The 23409-nt window shown below is 43.8% G+C and overlaps 1 protein-coding gene across 1 annotated transcript in view; it reads left to right on the top strand.

Annotated features, from left to right (window-relative positions):
- LOC141107707 (cytochrome P450 2H2-like) overlaps positions 1-23409 on the top strand; it is an 89273-nt gene that overhangs the window by 63465 nt on the left and 2399 nt on the right. Inside the window, exons 7-8 of the mRNA XM_073598626.1 lie at positions 7653-7840; positions 9808-9949. Of these exons, the coding sequence (XP_073454727.1) occupies positions 7653-7840; positions 9808-9949 (330 nt within the window). The remainder of the gene's footprint in view (positions 1-7652; positions 7841-9807; positions 9950-23409) is intronic.

Here is a 23409-nt window from a genome sequence, read left to right as displayed (position 1 = left end):
CCCCCCAAAATCCATACCAGAATCTTATATGAGCATGCAGCCTGGCAGGTCAAGAAAGGGGGGAACTCTGCCCCCCAAAGCACCTTGTCCCCATGTTAATGGGGACAAGGATTTCTTCCTGACAACCCTGGGCTGTGGTTGTCGGGGTCTGCGGGCAGGGGACTTTTCAGAATCCGGAATCCCCCATATCCCGCTCACCTCCCTATGTGAATGAGTACCCATTCACCAAAAAAGTATCAAAAAGTGACAAACATAACAAACACATTCCTTTAATAAAAAAATAGTGTCCCTCGATGTAAATCCATGACCAATCTGCAAAATAAAAAAAAAATAAAAAACGCTCCTCCTCTGCTTTGACATTTCTTTTATTGGTAAGTGGCGGGGCCGACTGGCCTCATCAAACGGTGGTACCGCCCCTTTTGATGTCCCAGACAGGTGCATGCTGAGCATGTGACATCAGAAGGGGGCGGTGCCCCAGAGTGACGTGGCTAGGTGGCCTCGCCCCTTACATCCTATAAGAAATGTCAAAGGCGGGAGCAGATTTTTTTTTCGGGTCGACGGGCATCGTGATTGATGATGGATTTACATCGAGGGACACTATTTTTTATTTTTTTAAAAAGGAATTGTCAAAAACTTGTCTCTTGTTTTTATTACTGTTTGACACTTTTTTGGTGAATGGGTAGGGGTACTTTGTACCCGATATTATGTACCCAATACTCATTCACATAGGAGGGGGCCAGGATCTGGGGGCCCCCTTTGTTAAAGGGGGTTTGCAGATTCTGATAAGCCCCCTCTTTCAGACCCCCCCAACCACTGGTCACGGTTGTGGGGATGAGACCCTTGTCCCCATCAACATGGGGACATGAGCACAAAGTGCTATAGGGTGGGGGGGCAGAGCAAAGCACACACCCCCGCATGTTAAGGACATGTGGCCTGGTATGGTTCAGGAGAGGGAGCTTGCTGCTAGCCTTGTGTTTCAGGTAACTTTGGCAACAGACATACAATGCCTTGAAAAACTATTCATACCCCTTGAATTTTTCCACATTTTGTCATGTTACAATCAAAAAGTAAATGTATTTTATTGGGATTTTATGTGATAGACTAACACAAAGTGGCACATAATTGTGAAGTGGAATGAAAATTATAAATTATTTTCATTTTTTTTACAAATCAATATTTGAAAAGTGTAGCGTGCATTTGTATTCAGCCCCTTTACTCTGATATCCCTAACTAAATGGTAACTCTAGAGGAGCTGCAGAGATCCACAGCTCAGGTAGGAGAATTTGTCCGCAGGACAACTGTGATGGGAGTTACTTTGGGTGGGGGGCTTGTGGAACCTAACTTACCTTGGAGAGCTCTGGAAACTCTATGTCCAGCTCCCCCAGCCCCCCCTATGTGTAAATCACCCTGTGTCCATTAGGGGCACAAGGTGACCGAGAACCCCAGTCTGATCTGAGCTAGTCGGACTCGCTGTACAGCCAACTGGAATGTTGTATATAGGTATATATTGTCTGTTGTGGACTGTTTGCTGGGATCGTTTGGGGTGTGGCAGTGTCCCATTATTCTGTCTGTGTCTGTCTGCCTTAGGAAAAATGTATTATAGGATGGATGTTTTGTATTTGTGTTACTGGCATGTGGACTGGGGGCATGTGGACTGGGGGCAGGGTGAGAGGGGAGGGGTGAATTCCACCAACAACTCTCCCTACTGATTGGATAGTTTACCCTGCCCTGAATCAAAAGGAAGGGGGGAGTTTTTCCCTGAGTGTATACCTGTGTACCTGTGTTTGAATAAAGAGTTTGATGTTTTTCACCCTACATTGAGTTACAGCTAATGATTGGGTGAGCTAAGGGGTCTTGGACAGTGCTGGTTCTGGACAAAAGAAGCATTTACGGCGGACATAGTCCTGTTGAGGATGGGGTCCATCTCAATTGGTTGGCAGCAGTGGGATCATGCTTCCTTGCTGCGAATACATCCAAACCACCACCTGGATCCAAGGTCCGGATAGCAGGAAAGGAGAGGCACAGATTCCAGCCATCATGGAAGAGGAATTCCAAAAGAGGTTGCGAGAGATGCCGATATAGCACAGAGGACCAGTATCAGTGCAGGTCCTGCTGAGATGGTATGATTCTGTCCGCCTACAACTCTGGAAGAAAGCGCTATCTCACGAGCAGAACCACCAGGGAAAGTCTCCCCTCCGTCCATGTAAGGTACTGGTCACAGTATGAAGTGCGAATTCTGCTATCGGGGGAACAACCAAACCAGGAGTGGACAGCTGAGTTAAGCAGGCTGATCCGGGCAGAGATGCGGTTGGACGAGAGCTACAGAGCCCTCCAGTGGTATATAGCCCTAATGTGCCCATGGACAGCGGATGACAGCTCCACGGAAGGCTTTGACTATGGTGGCCTGGGACTATTGTACTGGAGGCTGTCCAAGGACCCTGACTTCAGGAGTGATCTGGAGTGGCGTTTAGAGGAAATCATGGATTTCAGAGAGCGAAGATTGAATGTCTCAGAAGTGCTTTAGGCACAGAATGATTTGGAGTTTCTTGCCATTCAGGAATGGGAGCTTGAGATCACCTACAGACAGCTGCTAGATTCTACTCAGTGGGGCTTTCTTTGCCTGGGACTATGCAGAAGTACCAGCTGACAGTCCTAAAATCACAGCTGCAGTGTTGGCAATGAGGTAGAGTAACAGAGTGCATTGCTCACCTCCACCTCCAGATATGGAAGCAGAGCTCTTATGGCGGATGCAGCAAGTGCTAACTGACCTTGACGATCCTGTTTCTGCACGGGACGCTCTTGGATGGGGGAATGCGTCTGTTCAGCACCCGGATGAGGATACGGGAGATGGAGTAGTCGGCTCATCTCTCCAGCCACAGATTACAGAATGTATGGACTTAATGGACTTTTCATAAGAGGATGTTATAGATTATACGTCACCTGCTCAAGTGCTGTCACTGGGCCCAAGTGTCGCCAGCACGTGCTCTGGATTTTCAGCAATTTCAGAGACTAGGGATTTAGTTGACTTTTCTGTAGAGGAGGAACCACCTAGCGAACCCCCAGCAGAAGTACTGGCAGCAGGACAGAGTACTGCAGACCCCGGCTCTACACCCGTGGCAGTTTCTGAGGCCCAAGGTGAGAAGGTGATGGTTCCTCTTCCCCAGTGGATTTCAGAAATGCAGGGAGGGGAATCAGCCATCCCCCCCCCTCCCCAACAAGGGTTTGTGCACCTGGGAGACAATACCAGAGAAAGGGAATTCCAGCAGCTAATGGCGCCCCAGAATGATGACACCAACCCAGCTGAAGCGCTGGCAACCGGACAGAGGGTCCAAGACCTCTGTCCCACACCTGTGGCAGTTCTGGAGGCCCAGGGAGAGGAGGTGGCGGTCACTTCCAAGCAGCAGATCAGGATCCAAGGAGAGGATGCAATCGGCACCTCACAACTGCAGCTTGATCTGGTGTTGGTGGATGGGCCTGTGGTCTCCACTAACAGAAACCCAGCAAAAGTGTTGGCAACAGAGCAGAGTGCTACCAACCTCTGCCCAGCACTAGCAACAACTGTGGAGTTCCAGGGAGCCGGGGCAGTCGGCCTCCCTCCCCAACATTTAGCCAGAGCAGATGACATAACAGAAGATGGAGTTCCTGTGGTAGTGGATGGGACTTCGGTCTCCACTAACACAACCCCAGAAAACGGTCCGGCACTGAGACAGGAGGATGTCAGCCTTTCTTTGCAAGCACTGGGGGATTTTCATCTAGTAAAAGTGGATGGGACTACAGTCTACACTTGTATACCCCAGGGATGCTGGGCAGTCAGCCCAGATCCCCAACAGCATGACGGAGTGAGCCCAGTCACCCTGTCTTCTCTCCAGTGGCTGAAAGGACTCCAGGGAGAAGGGCCAGTCCACACTTCTCCCCAGTGGTGGATATGTTCTATGTGAGAGGCAGAGTGAGTAATGCTATGTGTGGGACAAATTATTTGGGGTACTGTGTGGATACCGGCATTGGGGGACTGGAACTACTGACTAACTTTGGAGTCAACCCATCTGGGGTCTCCTCCTGTGTTAGTCCCCTGCCGAAAGGGGAGATGTGTAATGGGAGTCACTTTGGGTGGGGGGCTTGTGGAATCCAGCTTACCTTGGAGAGCTCTGGAAACTCCGTGTCCAGCTCCCTCAGCCCCTCCTATGTGTAAATTATCCTGTGTCCATTAGGGGCACAGGGTGACCGAGAACCCCAGTCTTATCTGTGCTAGTCAGACTGGCTGTATAGCCACACTGGAATGTTGTGCATATGTATATATTGTATATTGGCTCATGCTGTTGTGGACTGTTTGCTGGGATTATTTGGGGTGTGGCAGTGTTCCATTGTTCTGTTGTGTCTGTCTGCCTTAGAAGAAATGTATTATGGGATGGATGTTTTGTATTTGTGTTCCTGGCATGTGGACTGGGGGCAGGGTGGAGAGGTGAGGGGCAAATTCCCCCAGCAACTCTCCCTGCTGATTGGACAGGTTACCCTGCCCTGAATCAAAGGGAGGGGGGAGTTGTTCCCTGAGTGTATACCTGTGTACCTGAGTTTGATGTTTTTCACCCTACATTGAGTTGTGGGCTAAGGGGTCTTGGATAGTGCTGGTTCTGGACAAAGAAAGCATTTACGGCGGACATAGTCCTGTTGAGGACCGGGGTCTGTCACAACAACTATTTGTTGGGCACTCCACAAATCTGGCCTTTATGGAAGAGTGGCATGCCATTGTTGAAGAAAAGCCAAAAGAAGTCAATTTGCAAGAAGCCATGTGGGGGACACAGCAAAAATGTATAAATAAGATGCTACGCGTTTCATCGTGAAAACATGATGGTGGCAGCATCATGTTGTGGGATGCTTTTCTTCAGCAGGGACAAGGAAGCTAGTCAGAGTTAATGGGAAGATGGATGGAGCCAAATACAGGGCAATCTTAGAAGAAAACCTGTTAGACTGCAAATTACTTGAGACTGGGATGCAGGTTCCCCTTCCAGCAGGACACGACCCTAAACATACATCCACAGCTACAATGGAATGGTTTAGATCAGGGATATGCAATTAGCGGACCTCCAGCTGTTGCAGAGCTACAAGTCCCATGAGGCATAGCAAGACTCTGACAGCCACAAGCATGACACCCAAAGGCAGAGGAATGATGGGACTTGTAGTTTTGCAACATCTGGAGGTCCACTAATTGCATATCCCTGGTTTAGATAAAAGCATATTCATGTGTTAGAATGGCCCAGTCAAAATCCAGCCCTAAATCCAATTGAATCTGTGTCGAGAGTTGAAAATTGCTGTTCACAGACACTATCCATCCAATCTGACAGAGCTTGAGCTATTTTGCAAAGAAGAATGGGCAAAAATGTCACTCTCCTAGATGTGTAAAGCTGGTAAAGACATACCCAAAAAGACTTGCAGCTGTAATTGCAGCGAAAGGTGATTCTACAAAGTATTGACTCACTTTTAACATACAGTATCTATTTGTAAAACATTTTGAAAACCATTCATCATATTCCTTCCACTTCAACAACACTTGGGACTTTGCTCCATGTTTTTTGGAATTGCCGATTAATATGCCCGTTTTGGGAAAATGTCCAGAAAGTAGTGTCTGAAGTTACTGATGTACATATTGAGAATGGACTTGAGGCGCTTCTGTTACATTTACAGGTAACTCCAATACCTAGAAGTCACTCTTAGTTCATTTAAAAAATGTGGCCAAGGTATGTATACCTCAAAAGTGGAAATGCACACCTCAATGGGACAATGGTTCTCTGTGACCAATTGAATCCAACTGATGGAGGAACTTACAGCTGCTATAAAAAAGGAGCAGCATCTGAAAATATGTTTTTATTGGAATGCTTTGCAATTCACCCAGAACTATTTCTCTTCGCAACAAACGGTGACCTGGCGATTTTCCTTCCCAGTAATCTTTCATGCGGGAGTGAAGGAGTGACCACATTTAACCTCGTACTTACCTTACCTCTTTTCCCATACCCCCCCCCCTTTTTTCCTCCCAGCAGGCTCTGTCTTTCCCACAATCCATAGCAGCTCAGTTTCCTCAACCCCTCTGTGATCCTGGGTGGTGGGTAGGTGTACTTGGACTCTGTCTGACAGAGCAGTGCTGTGGACCAGAGCAGCAGTATACAGGGGTTCAAAGTGAACTCCATACACTGCTGCTCTCCTTTGGCAACTTCTATTCATAGTACTAGTCTTTAGTAGTTTACTGACTATATTAACAGAATTCTTGCCAGATTTCCTATTTATTGATCAATTACACCATTGTACTAATTGACATAGCCGGGTGTCACTCACTAGGGGGTCAAATTTAGATGGAGTCCCATGAATGATAATTATGCCAACAATAATTCCTGATAACTGAAGTGGTGTGAGGAAGTTACACAGCAAAGGCTCCTAGTAAAAAGCTCTAAAATGACCCTCTATGGATCTGTGTATGTATACAGAATGCTGCAGAAGATTACATAGTAGTCCGATTAGGGTGAAAATGAGGGGACTTCCTAGCTTCAGCATTGTTGTTTTGTTTACTAAACCCACTGAACATTTTTACTTTTTACCTGGAACTGCTTAGAAATTCATCCCTTATCTTTCAACAAATGCATGGCTGTCAGGTCACCTTGAGACTAGGTGACAGATGCACACTGTAGGGATCAGGAGTGCACCACAAGGTAGTGGACCCTACGGCTGACTGCTGCGGATGGGAGTCAGGGTGGTAAGGAAGGCAGGGCCGCTGGAACACCAGCATGGATCCCACCGGGGTTAGAGCGTAAGATTCCCTGGGTCGTGGAGTCTAAGAGCCAGCAGGTGTTCACCAGAGCCTCTAGTGGTGAGGATGGACTGGGCTGCAACTGGCTCCAGGTCACGACCCCCAGGGTCCCCCAGCTCACACCCACAGTAGGAAACAGGAGGATAGGGATGGTAAGTGAATAAGCCAAGGTCGGGGCCACAAACAGACAAGGACAACAGAGTTCACGCCAAGGTTCAGGGTCACAGGCAAACAGGGATAGTCGGGGACACGCCAAAGGTCAGGGTCACAAGCAGACAGGAATAGAACAGGCCAAAGTCGGTAACTGGAATCAGATGCAGGAAACACAGCAAGTACACACGAAAGCTAACACACAATGGTTGATCAGCACTGCTGGCTTGCAGTGCACAGGTTAATATAGGGTTCCCTGATAGGGCCTGGGGTGGGGCCATGCTTAGAGGAGAGGTTATAAAATCAGTCAGGTGAGAGTCAGCTGGTCTTTAGAGATGAACACATGAAGACAGGTAAGCTGACAGACAAAACTCTATTGCATAACCATGACAAAAAGAAAATTCCGCCTATAGCGTTGTCTAAAAACAATTCCTATGCTTGTGTGACAGGGGAGAGTGATTCCTATTGAGCCTGCTTTAAAATGAAGCAGAATAACTTAACTTGGGAAAAACATTATACATTTAAAATATAAAAATATATTGTGTGACATCACCTTTGGGGGTTCATTCATGTTAGTAGGCTTTGCTACATGTGACAAAACACACACAAATGATTTCCAATGTATGAATATCACTGATATCATATAAAGGAATAAATACAGATGTAACAAAAGCTTACATTTTTTACTCTCTTCTCTTGTGTTCTTCAGAGAGGATCCATAAAGAGATTGACAATGTAATAGGCAGTGATCGCTGTCCATCAGTGGAGGACAAGAGTAAGATGCCATATACAGATGCCGTTATTCATGAGATGCAGAGATTTGCCGATATTGTACCAGCAGGAGTACCCCATGCAGCCAGCAAGGACACCACTTTTAGAGGATATCACATTCCAAAGGTGCTCTTCTCAGAGTTTCAAAATGGTTTGAGATGTGTCTGTGTTTTGTCTGTCTATCTAGTATGTCATTCCATCAGACCTAAGTCTGATAGTGAATGTATGTGAAGTGTCTCCTTTAGAACGATAGGCCAGGAGGTACATTATCTTCCTACCTTCACATGGGTCATTTCGGTGCCAGCACTAACAATAGTGCATACAAAACTGTTTTTCCTTTTCTTTGTTGCATACTAAAGTGAAGGATCAGCTGTATTTGTAATAGTAATGCCTCTGCACACCAAAGGCACTAGTTATTGCCTCCTTGCTATTAAGAAACTATGGGGTATATAATAATAGGGGAGCTGTGAACTTAGTAGATTGCACTAAATTTTGTGCATATACAGATTAAGTGCATGGTGCTTAGCTAAATAATAATTAATGATTAATTACTGATTTAGTGCTAAAATAGTGATTTTAAATATTTAATTAAAACCAATATTTCATCAAAAAACAAAAGCCCATAATTCTTTTGTGATGCAACTTCAATCTTTACACCATCACCAATGGCAAACTTCACGAGAGATCAACCCGGTGGATGTGAGTGTAATTCCTACTCACCAGACCACCATGACCTCTTTAACTAAAAAGAAGATCAGATGGGGCTTTTTTAAATGTGGATCTGTGATCTTGCTGATATATCAGAGGAGATGTGGCTGGAATCTTGCTAATACTACACCGCAGTAGCAATTAGAAAAATACAAAAACAGGACCATAGCGTGATACAGTTTAATTAAAAAATATTTTGAAAACATGAGCCAAATGGCCGCTTACATTGGTAGGTGCCTTTCCTCGGCACTGGAGGTATAAAGCATCTGTCACCAGGTAGATGGAAGGAATAGCTGTCCCACTCACGCTGTATTGATCGGGGTGTGTTCCACCACCGTGGTGAAACAGAAACCGGAACTGGCTGGAAGTAACGTGACCGGGATGCGTCTCAACGTATGTTTCGTCTTCACAGCGTAATCAGGAAGCGTCCCCTTCCACATTTAAAAAAGCCCCATCTGACCTTCTTGATTTTGACCAGGCTCCCAGGGGTACCTAATGGGCCTACAGTTATGACAATAAACTTCATGAAGGTTCTACAAAGTTGCAGTTTTTCTACTGGGGCCCTTTGACTATATATGCTATTTTCTGGAAAAGATGAATTTAGCCTTTAAAGCTGTTCTCCAGGTTTCCTATGAATTTAAATAGTTTGTTTGGACCAAGCTGGTCCAAATGAACTATTTCCTTCACTAAGTGCTGCACTGGCTCTGAGCACTGTATGCATTGTATATAGCTTCATCCACATACAGTACACAGTGCTGGGTTTTGGCTGTGAGACAGGGACTTCCTGTCGCATATCCGGAAAACACCAGCCACTCATAGGGAGCTTTGTACTCTGTATTCTTTTAGTGGGTTCTCCCTTACTGTAAGGGTAAAATGCTCATTAAGTCTAGGGGTTGAAGAAGAGACTGTATTACTTACTTACCAATTTTCTGCTTTAGTAAATTCCCACATTCCTTGCAACCAGTCCATCACAGTCTCCTCTGTAGCTGCCACAGTTGCATGCTTGCACCCCACCATAAACAACGCAGAATTAACCTTGCATTGTAAGTAATAAAGCAGAGGTTCCATCCACATACTAGAGCTTTAGGGGAGAGGAAGACAGCACTGGAACTGGCCACCATGTAAGTAACACTGCCTATTCTGCAACCCCCCCAGACCTTGCAAGCATTTAACCCTTGGAGTGTGGAGGGGCCCCACTGCAAGTTATTTTTCCTGTTGAACCCAGAGTTAGACTTTAAGGTCATTTATTTTCTTCTGCTAAGGTCATATCCAAACTATAGTCAGCTTTCCTTCCAAACCTTATACACTCCCTTCATTTTAAGGCTTCCTTAATGCTTGCCTATATCTGTTTCCAGTTAACTAATTTACTTTTTAAAACATTTTAGGGAACTTTGGTTTTTCCAGTCTTAACTTCTGTCTTGAAGGATCCCAAACACTTCAAAAACCCTGATAAATTTGACCCTGGACATTTCCTAAATAAGGATGGCACTTTTAAGAAGAGTGATGCCTTCATGCCCTTTTCTGCAGGTACTGTGTTTTAGTTACTTACAAGTATAGCTAATAATTTTCAAATATGCAGTCAATTTTTAATTTAAACTATGGTGTTTCAGAACATTAGCTTATTACACAAATCTAACACATCAGGATTAGGGATGAGCTTGTATTCGTAATTAGCTGTTCTGTGCCAATGAGCTGTGGGCGGGAGATTCCCTACCCTTCAGCTGCATGTATACAAAAGGGAATAGATGTTTATGACATCATTGACCTAATATGGCCATGTGCCAAATTTAAGTTAAAGATGTCACGTCCCCGTCCATTTTTGTATATCCGATGTGCAGCTGCCCACAGATTATTGACCCATAAATAACTGCTAACTTCTAGTTATGACTGATGTCAAGCTCATTACTAATCAGAATAAGGTTTTTATTTTCAAAAAGTGACTGTATTTTTTAGAGTCCAGTGAAAATGAAACTTCAACCAAAAAGTTCAAGTGGAACTAAATAAGTAACGAGCTGAACTGCCCTGGGTTTGGTTTGAGCAGGGCTCTGAGAATCTGACAAATTAAAAATGTTTATCTGTGCTAATAGGCATAGGGTATCAAAAATAGCATGGGGGGGGGGGGTGGTCTGGTGTAGATTTTAAGGGGGGTGGGTCTCCATTAAAAAAAAGTATGAAATCCCTCTAAAAATCAATGCCAGGCCCTTAATCCATGCGCTCTCTGGCTGGCCAGGAAAGAGGGGAGCATGCAGCCCCCCACTCCTGAACCCTACTAGCCCCCCCCAGCAAAGTGCTTTGGCCCCATGCTGATGAGGACAACAACCTCTTCCCCACAACCCTGGCAGGTGGGAGTGGGGGGGTCTGTGGGCAAGAGGCTTATTGGAATCTGGAAGCCCCCTTTAACAATTTAGGGACCCCCAGATATCTCTCCAACCACAGGAATGAGTATGGGTTACATAGTACTCCTGCACAAAAAAAAAATATGTTTCCTGAAAATAAAGACACCCAAACATTTAACAAGTCATTTATTTAGAAAATCCCCCAAAAACTGCAACTTGTAAATCTATCATCAATCCCAATGCTCGCCACTCTTTGGCTCACAAAAAAAAAATGACTACCTGGCACCCAGGTAGCCACAGCCGATCCTGATGCTAGACATTGCTGAATGACAGCTATAAAATGGAAGGGGCAGGAAAAGTGATGACATCACTGTCCAAATATGGTCAAGTATCTATTTTTAGGCAATAAGGTAACCACTCCAACCCCCACCTATTTGCTTCCGTGGTTGGGGATTCACATCCATGTAAGCGAATGAGCAGGGTGATGTCAATGATTTGTAAGAACGCAGCAGGTTCAAACACCCACTGCTTCTTTAGCAACCATTGACAGTCAGTAGCTGTCAAATTTGTCCATGCTGAACACCCAAAATGCTCAAACAGCCAAGGTTTGGTCCAAACGTAAGTAACATTGAGCTTATAACTAAACAAAGCTGCAATTTTAACCTCAGTTTAATCCTCAGTTGCAAGGGTGCTTCACATTTGATTTGTTATGACACCAGCCATTTGATGGCTTGACAGTTCAATTGAGAGCACAACTGTATCAATCAAGGAATGCCTTGAATGTTACTGTTTGGGGAAACCATGAAATTGATGTATGAATACAAAAATGATTTACATCTCACTGAGGACAGTATGGTACAGTAAAAGAATTTGTGACAAAAAAAAAAAATATATATTTTATTTATTTTCTTAGTTTTCCCAAAAATTTTGACAAAAAATTACAACTTCAGAAAACTCTCCATGCTTCTTACTAAATACAGGCGGTCCCCTAGTTACAAACATCTGACTTACAAAATGGCTCCTGCTTACAAACGGAGGGAGACAACAGGAAGTGAGAGGAAATCTACCCCTAGGAAGGGAAATTCACTCCTGTAATGTCCCGTACACACGGTCGGATTTTCCAACGGAAAATGTTCGATGGGAGCTTGTTGTCGGAGATTCCGACCGTGTGTAGGCGTTTGGATTTCCGACAAGATTTGTGTGACCGTGTGTATGCAAGACAAGTTTGAGCCAACATCCATCGGAAAAAAATCTATGGATTTTGTTGTTGGAATGTCCGATCGTGTGTACGAGTTATCATGGGAAAAAGATGTCTCCACTGAAGCTTTATCACTAATCCTTGTTTCCACAACAACCCAAAAGGGGGTGATTTGGCCTTCAGTATATCAGGATTGATACATTTTCAAATATATATACCATAGTATGTAGAGTCTCTATAACACAGACTAAATAGCATATACTGATTTGTTTTTTTTTTTTTTTGTTTTTTTACCAAAGAATTGTAGCAGACTACATTTTGGCCCAAATTTATGAAGCAAGATCATTTGTTTACAAAATGTTATAACAGAAACTAAGAAAAACATTTTTTTGTTTCAACATTTTTCAGTATTTTTTTTGTTTATATAGCAAAAAATAAAAAAAATCCAGTGGTTATTAAATACCACCAAAAGAAAGCTCTATTTGTGTGAAAGAAATTTAATTTGGATGCAGTGTTGCCTGACCAAGCAATTGAAAGTTAAAGTAGCACAGAGCTGAATAATAAAACATGCCCTGGTCATAAAAGAGGTAAAACCTTCCGGATGTCAAATGGTTGGATATATATCACATATTGTATACAAAATGACTTCAAGGCATATACAGTATCTTACAAATGTGAGTACACCCCTCACATTTTTGTAAGTATTTTATTATATCTTTTCATGTGAGAACACTGAAGAAATGACACTTTGCTACAATATAAAGTAGTGAGTGTACAGCTTGTATAACAGTGTAAATTTGCTGTCCCCTCAAAATAACTCAACACACAACCATTAATGTCTAAACCGCTGGCAACAAAAGTGAGCACACCCCTAAGTGAAAATGTCCAAATTGGGCCCAAAGTGACAATATTTTGTGTGGCCACCATTATTTTCCAGCACTGCCTTAACCCTCTTGGGCGTGGAGTTCATCAGAGCTTCACAGGTTGCCAATGGAGTCCTCTTCCACTCCTCCATGACGACATCACGGAGGTGGTGGATGTTAGAGACCTCAAGCTTCTCCACCTTTCGTTTTGAGGATGTCCCACAGATGCTCAATAGGGTTTAAATCTGGAGACATGCTTGGCCAGTCCATCACCTTTACCCTTGGCATCTTTAGCAAGGTAGTGGTCATCTTGGAGGTGTGTTTGGGGTCGTTATCATGTTGGAATACTGCCCTATGGCCCAGTCTCCGAAGGGAGGGGATCATGCTCTGCTTCAATATGTCACAGTACATGTTGGCATTCATGGTTCCCTCAATGAACTGTAGCTCCCCAGTGCCTGCAGCACTTATGCAGCCCCAGACCATGATACCCCCCACCACCATGCTTGACTGTAGGCAAGACACACTTGTCTTTGTACTCCTGACCTGGTTGCCTCCACACATGCTTGTCACCATCTGAACACTAACAGGCTTACCCCCCCACCCCTTCAACCTCTGCAGCAATGCTGGCAGCACTCATACGTCCATTTCCCAAAGACAACCTCTGGATATGACGCTGAGCATGTGCACTCAACTTCTTTGGTCGACCATGGCGAGGCCAGGTCTGAGTGGAACCTGTCCTGTTAAACTGCTGTATGGTCTTGGCCACTGTGCTGCAACTCAGTTTCAGGATCTTGGCAAACTTCTTATAGCCTAGGCCTTTTTTATGTAGAGCAGTTCTCTACATAATAGAGTTCTTTACCATGAGGTGCCATGTTGAACTTCCAGTGACCAGTATGAGAGAGTGAGAGCGATAACACCAAATTTAACACACCTCCTCCCCATTCACACCCGAGACCTTGTAACACTAATGAGTTACATGACACCGGGGACAGAAAATGGCTACTTGGGCCAAATTTGAACATTTTCACTTAGGAGTGTGCTCACTTTTGTTGCCAGCGGTTTAGACATTAATGGCTGTGTGTTGAGTTATTTTGAGGGGGCAGCAAATTTACACTGTTATACAAGCTGTACTCTCACTACTTTACATTGTAGCAAAGTGTCGTTTTTTCAATGTTGTCTCATGAAAAGATATAATAAAGTATTTACAAAAATGTGAGGGGTGTACTCACTTTTGTGAGATACTGTATAAACATTATACCCAGCTTGACCATTTTAACATGTTACAAACTATACAACAGTACATACATGGAGGTATGCATATAGTAAAGTTCAAGTTAGCCCTAAACAGGTACAACCAGTGGTGTATTTTGGTTTTGTGCTGTCCTAGACAAGAGTAAAATCGGGAACCCCCCATCTAAATTTGTCTCACCCCTTCCTGTTCATTGACACCCGCCACCATCTGATCCAATCCTGTCAGCCAAAAACAGATGGATGGGGGATCTTTTGAATGGAAATGGGTAGGCTGTTTGTTTCCATCCGACTGGCCCATAGAGGACGGATCCCCCCCCACTGAGCAGGTGGATCTGCCCGTGTGAAAGGGCCCTTACTATGGTTTTTATTTTATGTTATTTTTATGTACAATTTTATTTTTTTAATTTTATATTATTTATTTATTTTTTTTTTTTACAATTTGGAAAGACACCAGGGGTCTAAACAGACTCTAATGTCTTTTTTTTTTTTTTTTTTTTTTAGACTCCTATTAGACTCCTATTCATTCATAATATGAAATATAGTAAATAGTGTTTACTATATTTCTTTTACAAACTGACATGTGTCAATGATTAATGAATACTGTCTGTATTCTTTCTGGAAAGGAAGGGGGCTGGTAAACACATGTTCACCTGCCCCCCCCCGCTCTCCATCCATCCAGCGATCTCTCACACTAGCAGTGGCTGCAGCTGGCAAGAGGGGAGGAGGGAGAGCCAGCCAGCAGCTTCAAGTAAGGGGGTGCCCAGCACTCACTGGGGGGGTGAAGGGGGGACCAGATCAGTATGGGGGGGGGTCTGTTTGGCCAAACAGATCCCTCTGTGGCTGCTCTGCTCAGCTCCCAAAGTTGGTGGGAGGGCAGAGGAGGGAAGCCGACAGCTGCAGGAGATCGGGTTTGCGAGGGGGGGGGAGTGCAGCGGGGTGAAGTGGCAGAGAGAGGGAGCCTGTCCAGCTCCACAGAGTCAAAACCTTTAAGCCGACCTGGCAACACTGTAAATAGAATCCTAGCTGGTCCGCAGGCTTTCCTGCTGGTTTCAATGCCCCCTACTCTGTTACTTAGGCTTCAGTGTTTCCTTTTTGCAAGTAAGTCACCAAGCCTCTGCGATTACAAGGGTCCTCTCCTGGGTCTCCTTCTCGGCTTCCGCCATTAACAGGCATGACAGCTCCAAGACCGATTTGGGCCTATTTCACTTCTAGAGTACATGGCAGGTCCCACTCAGGCTATTGGGCTTAATAGATAGTTCAGTTCAGCAGCACCTCCCCAGGCCTCAGCCTGTGGGGAAGAGAGAGATCACAAGGCCTGCCCCAAATATTTATATGTTCCCCCCAGTAAATACCAGTGGCCTGAACCTACTGGTTCTTTGTTTCATAACATCCTTGTTATGAAATCTCATAATATTTCCAGTGGTACCATTGCCACTTACTGGCAGCAGTGAGAAATCACTAGAAATGTGCAGAATGAAAACATTTGTTTTGTTTTGTTTCGTTTTGATTCGTTATTTACATACATTTGTTTAGTTAAATTTGTTTTATTCGTTTAATTCGTGTTCAGAATTCATTTTGTTTATTCGTTTTCAAATCTATTCAAATTTGAAAACTATTAAAATTAAAATTTCGTCCACATTTTTTTTTCGTTATTTCGGATTAGTTTCAAATCGGTACTATTTTAATTGGGAAATTCGCATACACCTAAATCTCGGAAAAATTCAAATTTGTCCGAATTTTAATTCGGAACTAAACAAACAGCACATGTCTAGAACTCACAACCCTACTGGGCTTAGGGAAAGACCAGGTGAAGTATCATACAAATCAGATTGGGCCGATTGTCACCCAGCCAAAAACTAAATTTAGCCGACAGCCCCTGTTTATAGCAGGGTGACTACACTTACTGGGATCTGATTGGCATGGGCTTCATTGTTTAATTACTTCCCATGCCAAACGTCCTTTTCTCATGGTCGCACAGGTACATTTGCTGTCTTCTAAGGGCTTTTACAGATGTGGCAAAAATACCTGCAAATTCAGTCTTTGGTGATGGGGGGGGGGAATTACCCCATTAAAGATTATATGAATTGTGGCACATCGAATGTTGTTTACACCATTTTTTGTACTGTATGGTCTTTACAATATGTGGGTTGCACCGGTTGCCCCCTGAGGCCTAGAACAGGGGAACATTACACTGCAACTACTAATTACAATGTGAGACAATTGTCCATGGTATCTTGTCATTTTAAAGATATTCATGAGAAATAAGGCGGGTTTAATACTGTACCTTCCCCAAAAAAGACATACCCGTACATCTGCTAGATGAAGGGGTTATTCTGGGATGATGCCTGCAGCTACTGGCATCATCCAGGTATTTTTCTTTTCAGTTGGCGATTCCCTAAAATATAAAAGCCATCCTAACCGCTTTTATGCTATTAGCCGCTGGATTGCTTTTACAGGTGGCGGGAGGGGTCGTTCTCCCCTTCACATTCCGCAGGTCTCTCTCGGGCTGTTCCGTCTCACTGGGAGACCCAAGTGTTCAGCCAGCTGTTGCGCCAGCTTATCATATCGGCTCTGATCACCTCTATGGTATTAGAAACCGGTTTCAGTGTTGTGTTTACAAGCTATTGATAGCTTGTACAAGCATCGGATCAGACCAAGACATCTGGACCCTAATGGACCCCAGATGTCTCAGTAAAGGGGACCTGTCACCGCTGATTGTTGTCACAACGGATGTTTACATTTCTTGTGACAGCAATAAAAGTGTAAAAAAATAAATAAAGAGACACAGTGTAAAAATAAAAAAATCAAATAAATAATACATTTTTTTTTTTTAAAGCAAGAGTAATAATTTCTAGCGCTTGACTTCCTTTGTAACTGGTAACCTGTAATTTTTTTTATAGTGGCTCCTATGGGATTTTTAAGTAACGTAGTTTGTCGCCATTTCACGAGTGTGTGCAATTTTAATGTGTTTCATGTTAGGTACCTATTTACCCAACATAATATCAACATTTTTATTGTACCAAAAAAATGTTTCAAATTTGCATTTAAAAAAACGCTGCGCAAATCTCATGTGACATAAAAAATTGCAACACTCACAATTTTATTCTCTAGGGCCTCTGCTTAAAAACATATATAATATTTTGGGGTTGTAAGTACTTTTCTAGCAAAAAAAAATGTATGATTTTTACAGAGAAGTGTCAGAATAGGCTTGGGAAGCAAGTTGTTAAGTTTTATTTAGAGAAGACTGCAAAACCTGTGAGGGGAGGTGATTGTTACAGAAAGTTGTTAGAGTGTGAGGCATATGGAATAAAGCATATTACTGTTTAAATACATTAACAGTAAAAAAGCAACATCAGCTCATATAGGCCACATAAAGGACGATGAAGGGAAGATTATTACAAATGACAAGGAGAAGGCGCCTGTACTAAACGCTTTCTTCTCAGTTTTTACATGGGAAAATATAACAACCACAACTGTATTGTTAGGAACACATCACGGGATGTGCTCTTGTGGCTTACAGAAGCCAGGGTCCAGAAAAGACTAGAAAAGCTTAACATAAATAAATCACCAGGACCGGGTGGCTTACACCCGAGAGTCCTCAAAGAACTCAGTCAAGTCATAGCCAGAACGCTATTCCTAATCTTTATAGACAGCATACTGATAGGAATAATACCTGCTGATTGGAGAAAAGTCCACATGATACCGAAATACAGAAAAGAGTAGAGACATATACTAGGAAACTACAGGTCACTCAGTCCAGGGGCACCCAGGGCCCATCTTATATCTGGCACCCCCCCCCCAACTGTAAAAACACCCACAAAAAAACACCCTCCTCTGCCAAGATCAGCGTTTTTTAATTCTGCTTGTTTTTTGTTTAAATGGCACTGTTGGCTGCCGAGTAAACCGGAAGGGACACTGTGCTGTAGCTTCCAGGTTTCTACATCGGAGACCCAATCAAAGGCAAATCCGGCTTTGGTTGGGTCTCTGGCCAGACGGCTGGTGGCTCAGGTCTGCGGGTGGGATGGGAGACCTGGGCGGAGCTGTGGGGGGATGGGGATGTCCCCTCCCGCTCCTTGTAATAACAGCTGCTGCTGTTCATCCATGACAGCCAGTGACAATAGACAGGACAGAGGTGTCAGTCACTCAGGTGTGAGCAGATGCCACATTTTTGGACAGATCGTACCACAGTCAGGGAAGTGGAGAGCTGGACTGGAGGTGCTATGAGGGAGACATCAGAGTGAGACGGGGAAACAGCTGACAATACAAAGTATGGCCCATACTTTGCATTATCTACTGTCCTCAGGGACAGATCTGATCCAGAGATCCCATTGTATGGCGGTCTCTGGATCGGATCTGTCCCTCGGGACAGCAGACAATGGCATCATTGGCATTGATGATTTTGATTCGGATTTGGGAACTGACCTGCTGACAAGCGTGTTGCTTGCTGGACCGTGGATGGGATCTGATGGCCACAGGGAAGATGGCAAGATGCTGCTGTGACCTGCTGCTTGCTGGATGCATCTGATGGCTGCAAGATGTGGGTGTAAGTCAATGTATGTCACCTGGTCTTCAGACACCCCCCCTTTATCAGACCAGCTCATCTACTCTATACCTGGTTGGTAAAAACAGCAACACCCCCCCCCCCCCCCCTACCAGGTAAGCTCACAACTCAGCTACTATAGGTGGGTGGTGGTCACACAGCAATATACAGCACACACCTGCATTCTGCAACCTGTATACAGCACACGCCTGGATTCTGCAACCTGTACATAGCACACGTCTGGATTCTGCAACCTGTATATAGCACACAAGGAAAAAGTAATCTCATACCGCGCTAAAATAGCACAAAATAGAAGGCAACAAGCTGCAGTTCAATTTGTATAATATATACAAACATCATAAGTAAGGAAAAAGTAAGAAGCTGCGCTGAAAGATTGATGTATATGCCTGGATGGGCACAATATAACAGTAAAGCAAAAAATGTGAAGTAAAGTGACAACTCCCCAATGAAAAGGAGATTATAATAAACACAATCCAGTGTATGATAACGTCCAGTAAAAATTAAGAGTTGTTGAAATAATCCTTCCGTGAGAAAATAAGAAACGCCAAATAAAGTGAACCTCCACCGTTCAAAATGCACGCTTACCAGAAGGCAAGCGATATCAAGCCTGTAAACTGAAATAGATATCCAGACATCAGATCATCACCAGTAATGAAATACTTGATAAGGTGGAAATACCAGAGGGAGATACAGGAGGATCATAGCTCAATGGAAGGACCAGCAATCCAGATACCAAGAACATGAAAGGAAACTCTCCATAGTGTAAAACCATAAGTAGCAATTTATTGTAAAACAAGTACATTCACAGCAAAGTAGAAGATTGGAAAACTCGTATGGGAATGCCGGCCGGCTCGCAGACACCCGTCCACACACACACTGTACACCACGATGACGTCAGCACGCCTGCCTCCCTTTTCTGTACATAGTACACGCCTGTATTCTGCAACCTGTACATAGCACACGCCTGGATTCTGCAACCTGTACATAGCACACGCCTGGATTCTGCAACCTGTACATAGCACATGCCTGCATTCTGCAACCCCCCCCCCCCCAATCAGGTCAGCTACACTATATCTGATAGACCAGCACAGTGAGGATGGCAGGGCAGACACACTCCTTCAGCCTCTTCTCACAACCCACACACCCCCTATCACCAGCTCACCTCGTGCTCTCAGATTCAGCTGGGGAGGTTTAGACTCCGGAAGATGGTGTGGACACAGTGTGTAACAGCAGCCACCCCCGCGCTGAATGATGACACACAGCTCGGCTGCTCAGCAGTGGTAGGTGGAGCTAGCAGGGGAAAACAGAAACCAGACCATACTATTTCGGTCGCAAGGCTGAGGGTGTTCCAGCTGACAAAAAACTACTAAACAGAGCAGCCAGAGCCAGGGATGCCCTGAGGATTCTGTCAGACAGTGTCATCTGACCTGGGTGCAGAGTGAACCCCCATAGCAATGCCACCCAGCCACTGACACCCTCCCCCCCAATGTGTGGCACCCGGGGCGGAACGCCCCCCCCCCGCCCCCTGCTTGGTACGCCCCTAAGTCAGTCTAACATTGATAGTATGTAAACAATTGGAGGGGATGATAAGGTACTATATTCAATAATTTGCTGATGGAAACGGTACCATTAGCAGTTATTGGCATGGTTTTATGAAGAGTCGTTCCTGCCAGACTAATGCGTTAACATTCTTTTGAGGATGTAAGCTGCCATCTAGATAACAGAAGGCCTGTGGATGTGGTGTACCTGGATTTTGCAAAAGCAAGAAGAAAACTGGTTACGGGGTTGTGTCCAAAGGGTGGTGATAAATAACATGCACTCAGACTGGTCTGGAGTGGTAATTGGTGTACCCCAAGGCTCTGTCCTGAGACCAATTCTGTTCAATTTATTCATAAATGGTATAGGGGTCAGCTTAAATAGCTGGATCTCAGTTTTTGCTGATGAGACAAAAAAAGGTAGGGCAATACCTTCACATGAGGATATAAAAACTTTACAAGAAGACCTGAATAAAATAATGGGGTGGACAACTACATGGCAAATGAGGTTTAATGTAAATAAAATGTAATGCGCTTGGGGCCTTAAAATATAAATGCAAATTACTCACTAGGGGGAGGACCTCTGGGGGAATCCAGGATGGAGAAAGATCCTAGTAGAAGGTCCTAGTAGAAGACAGAGCAATAGCATGCAATGTCAAGCGGCAGCAAGCAAAGCCAGCAGAATATTGACATGCATAAAAAGGGAATTTACTCCTGAGATAAACCTATAATCCTGCAACTTTATAAAACTTTGGTTCGGTCACATCTGAAGTATTCTGTCCAGTTCTGATCACCAATCCTCAGGAAGGATGTGCTGGAACTAGAAAAAGTGCAGAGAAGGACAACAACATTATTAAGGGGACTGGAGGACCTCAATTATGAGGAATGGCTACAAGCACTAAACTTATTCTTCCTGGAGAAGAGATGCTTGAGAGGAGACACGATGGGGTAAACAAATACCTCATTAGTGATCCCAGCTTAGGAAGAAAACTATTCAGTCTCAGGGAGTGTAAGAAGCCACAGGGCCACACAGTGAGACTGGAAGAGAAGCAGTTTAACCTTAACCAAGTTATGACTGCTTGCTGCAAATATACTGTGCCAGGGCGGCCGCTCTGTGCCAGATCACGTACTGGCTGTGCAGCGATTGGCTGCAGCACGAACCAATCAGAGGGTGCCAGCCGCTGATTGGTCACCAGTACCCGACGATCGGCTTTGGTAATTACTAAAGATAGCCCTGTGTATGTAAACATACACAGGGCTCTCTTCTGACAGCAGCAATGTGCTGTTTTTTCTCCCTGCAAAGCAGGAAGTAAAAAACAGCACACAGCACACACATGTTGGGCACACAATTAACCCCTTGATCGCCCTAGATGTTAACCCCTTTCCTTCTAGTGTCATTAGTATAGTGACAGTGCATATTTTTATCACTGTATTAGTGTCACTGGTTCCCAAAAAAAGTGAAGTGTCAAATCGTCCACCACAATATTGCAGTCCCGCTATAAGTTGCTGATCTCCGCCATTACTAGTAAAAAATAAATAAATAAAAATATCCCATAGTTTGTAGACGCTATAACTCTTATGCAAACCAATCAATATACGCTTATTAAGATCTTTCTACCAAAAATATGTAGCAGAATACATATTGGCCTGAATGGATGAAGATATTATATTTTTTACATTTATTTATTGGATGTTTTGTTTAGCAGAAAGTAAAAAATGTTGGGCTTTTTTCAAAATTGTCTGCTTTTTTTTGTTTATAGAGCAAAAAATAAAAAATGCAGAGGTGAGCAAATGCCACCAAAAGAAAGCTCTATTTGTGGGAAAAAAAGGACATACAATTTGGGTACAGCGTTGCATGACCGCGCAATTGTCAGTTAAAATAATGCAGTGCTGTATAGCAAAAAATGGCCTGGTCATGAAAGAGGGAAAATCTTCTGGAGCTGAAGTGGTTGGGCTGCACAGGGGGATTTTTTATTGTAAGGGCGATAAGGATGTGGAAATCTCTTCCACAACTGGTTTTGTCAGCAGGGAGTATTGATAAAGACTCTTGGATGTGCATCTCAGTGAACACAACAATATATATACAATATATACAATATATATATATTGTAGTCTTTTGTGCATCAATATCATTAGGAGTTCTACAAATGTCCGTGTTACCAGTAGAAATCCAAACACTTGTATCCTCCTGTGTACTTCACCTCCAACACCTTGTGAACCACCACCAGTCCACATATATGCTCACCTTAGCTTCAGACCTGTCCACAGGTCAATATACGCCTTCCCCCTCTGGGAAAAATATCCAGTGGCTTGCAAAAGTTTCAAACTCACCAACATTCCTTCTCATATAAAAAACCTTGCTATCAGGTAAGTGGTCTTCAACTTTCAGAAGTGTGCTCAGAGAGGATTAAAAGTAAATTGATACCTAACATGTCATGCTTTAAAATTGCGCATGCTCGAGGAATGGCAACAAAATATGGTACTAAAGATCTTCATAGGTGATGCTTTAAATTTTTTTTACAGGTTAACTGTTTAGAGTTACAGAGGAGGTCTTGCACTAGAATTATTGCCCTCACTCCAACGATCGCGGAGATAGCGCACATGTGTGGTTTGAACACCGTTTACATAAGCGGGCGCGAGTTAGGTATGTGTTTGCTTCTGCACGCGAGCACAGAGGGATAGGGCACTTTAAACTTTTTTTTTATTATTTATTTTATTTTTTATTTTTACACTGTCTCTTTATTATTATTTTTTTTTATCATTTTTATTCCTAATACAAGGAATGTAAACATCCCTTGTAATAGAAATAAGCATGACAGGTCCTCTTTATTGAGAGATCTGGGGTCAAAAAGACCTCTTACTCCTCTAGATCTCTTACTTACCTTTAGATGCAAAAGAAAGAATAATTTTTACATTTTGACTTTTTGTTTTGGCCCGAGAACCGGGAGTGACGTCAGAGGTCCTCCAAGAGCATATAGATGAGTGGGGGCCATCTTGCCCTTACTCAACTTCCTGCTCAACTAGCTGCTTCCATAACACTGGTAACTTTAACGTTAAAATAATGATGTATTTTTACTATGGGATGGTCAGCAAGTGGTAATTGTCTTGTGAGTTTGGACACCATGCCTCAGGCTCTTGAATTGTTTCCTTTATGTATCCTTATTTGATATGTTTGTAATGATAGCACTGCCACTTTGTATAATGTTTGTAATTTACCTGCCTCTCTGTGTCTGTGTCCGGAAT

The sequence above is a fragment of the Aquarana catesbeiana genome, linkage group LG09, assembly GCF_042186555.1.
Source record: "Aquarana catesbeiana isolate 2022-GZ linkage group LG09, ASM4218655v1, whole genome shotgun sequence".
NCBI lineage: Eukaryota > Metazoa > Chordata > Amphibia > Anura > Ranidae > Aquarana > Aquarana catesbeiana.
Note: the sequence above shows the minus strand (reverse complement) of the source record. Positions and strands in the feature narration are given on the sequence as shown.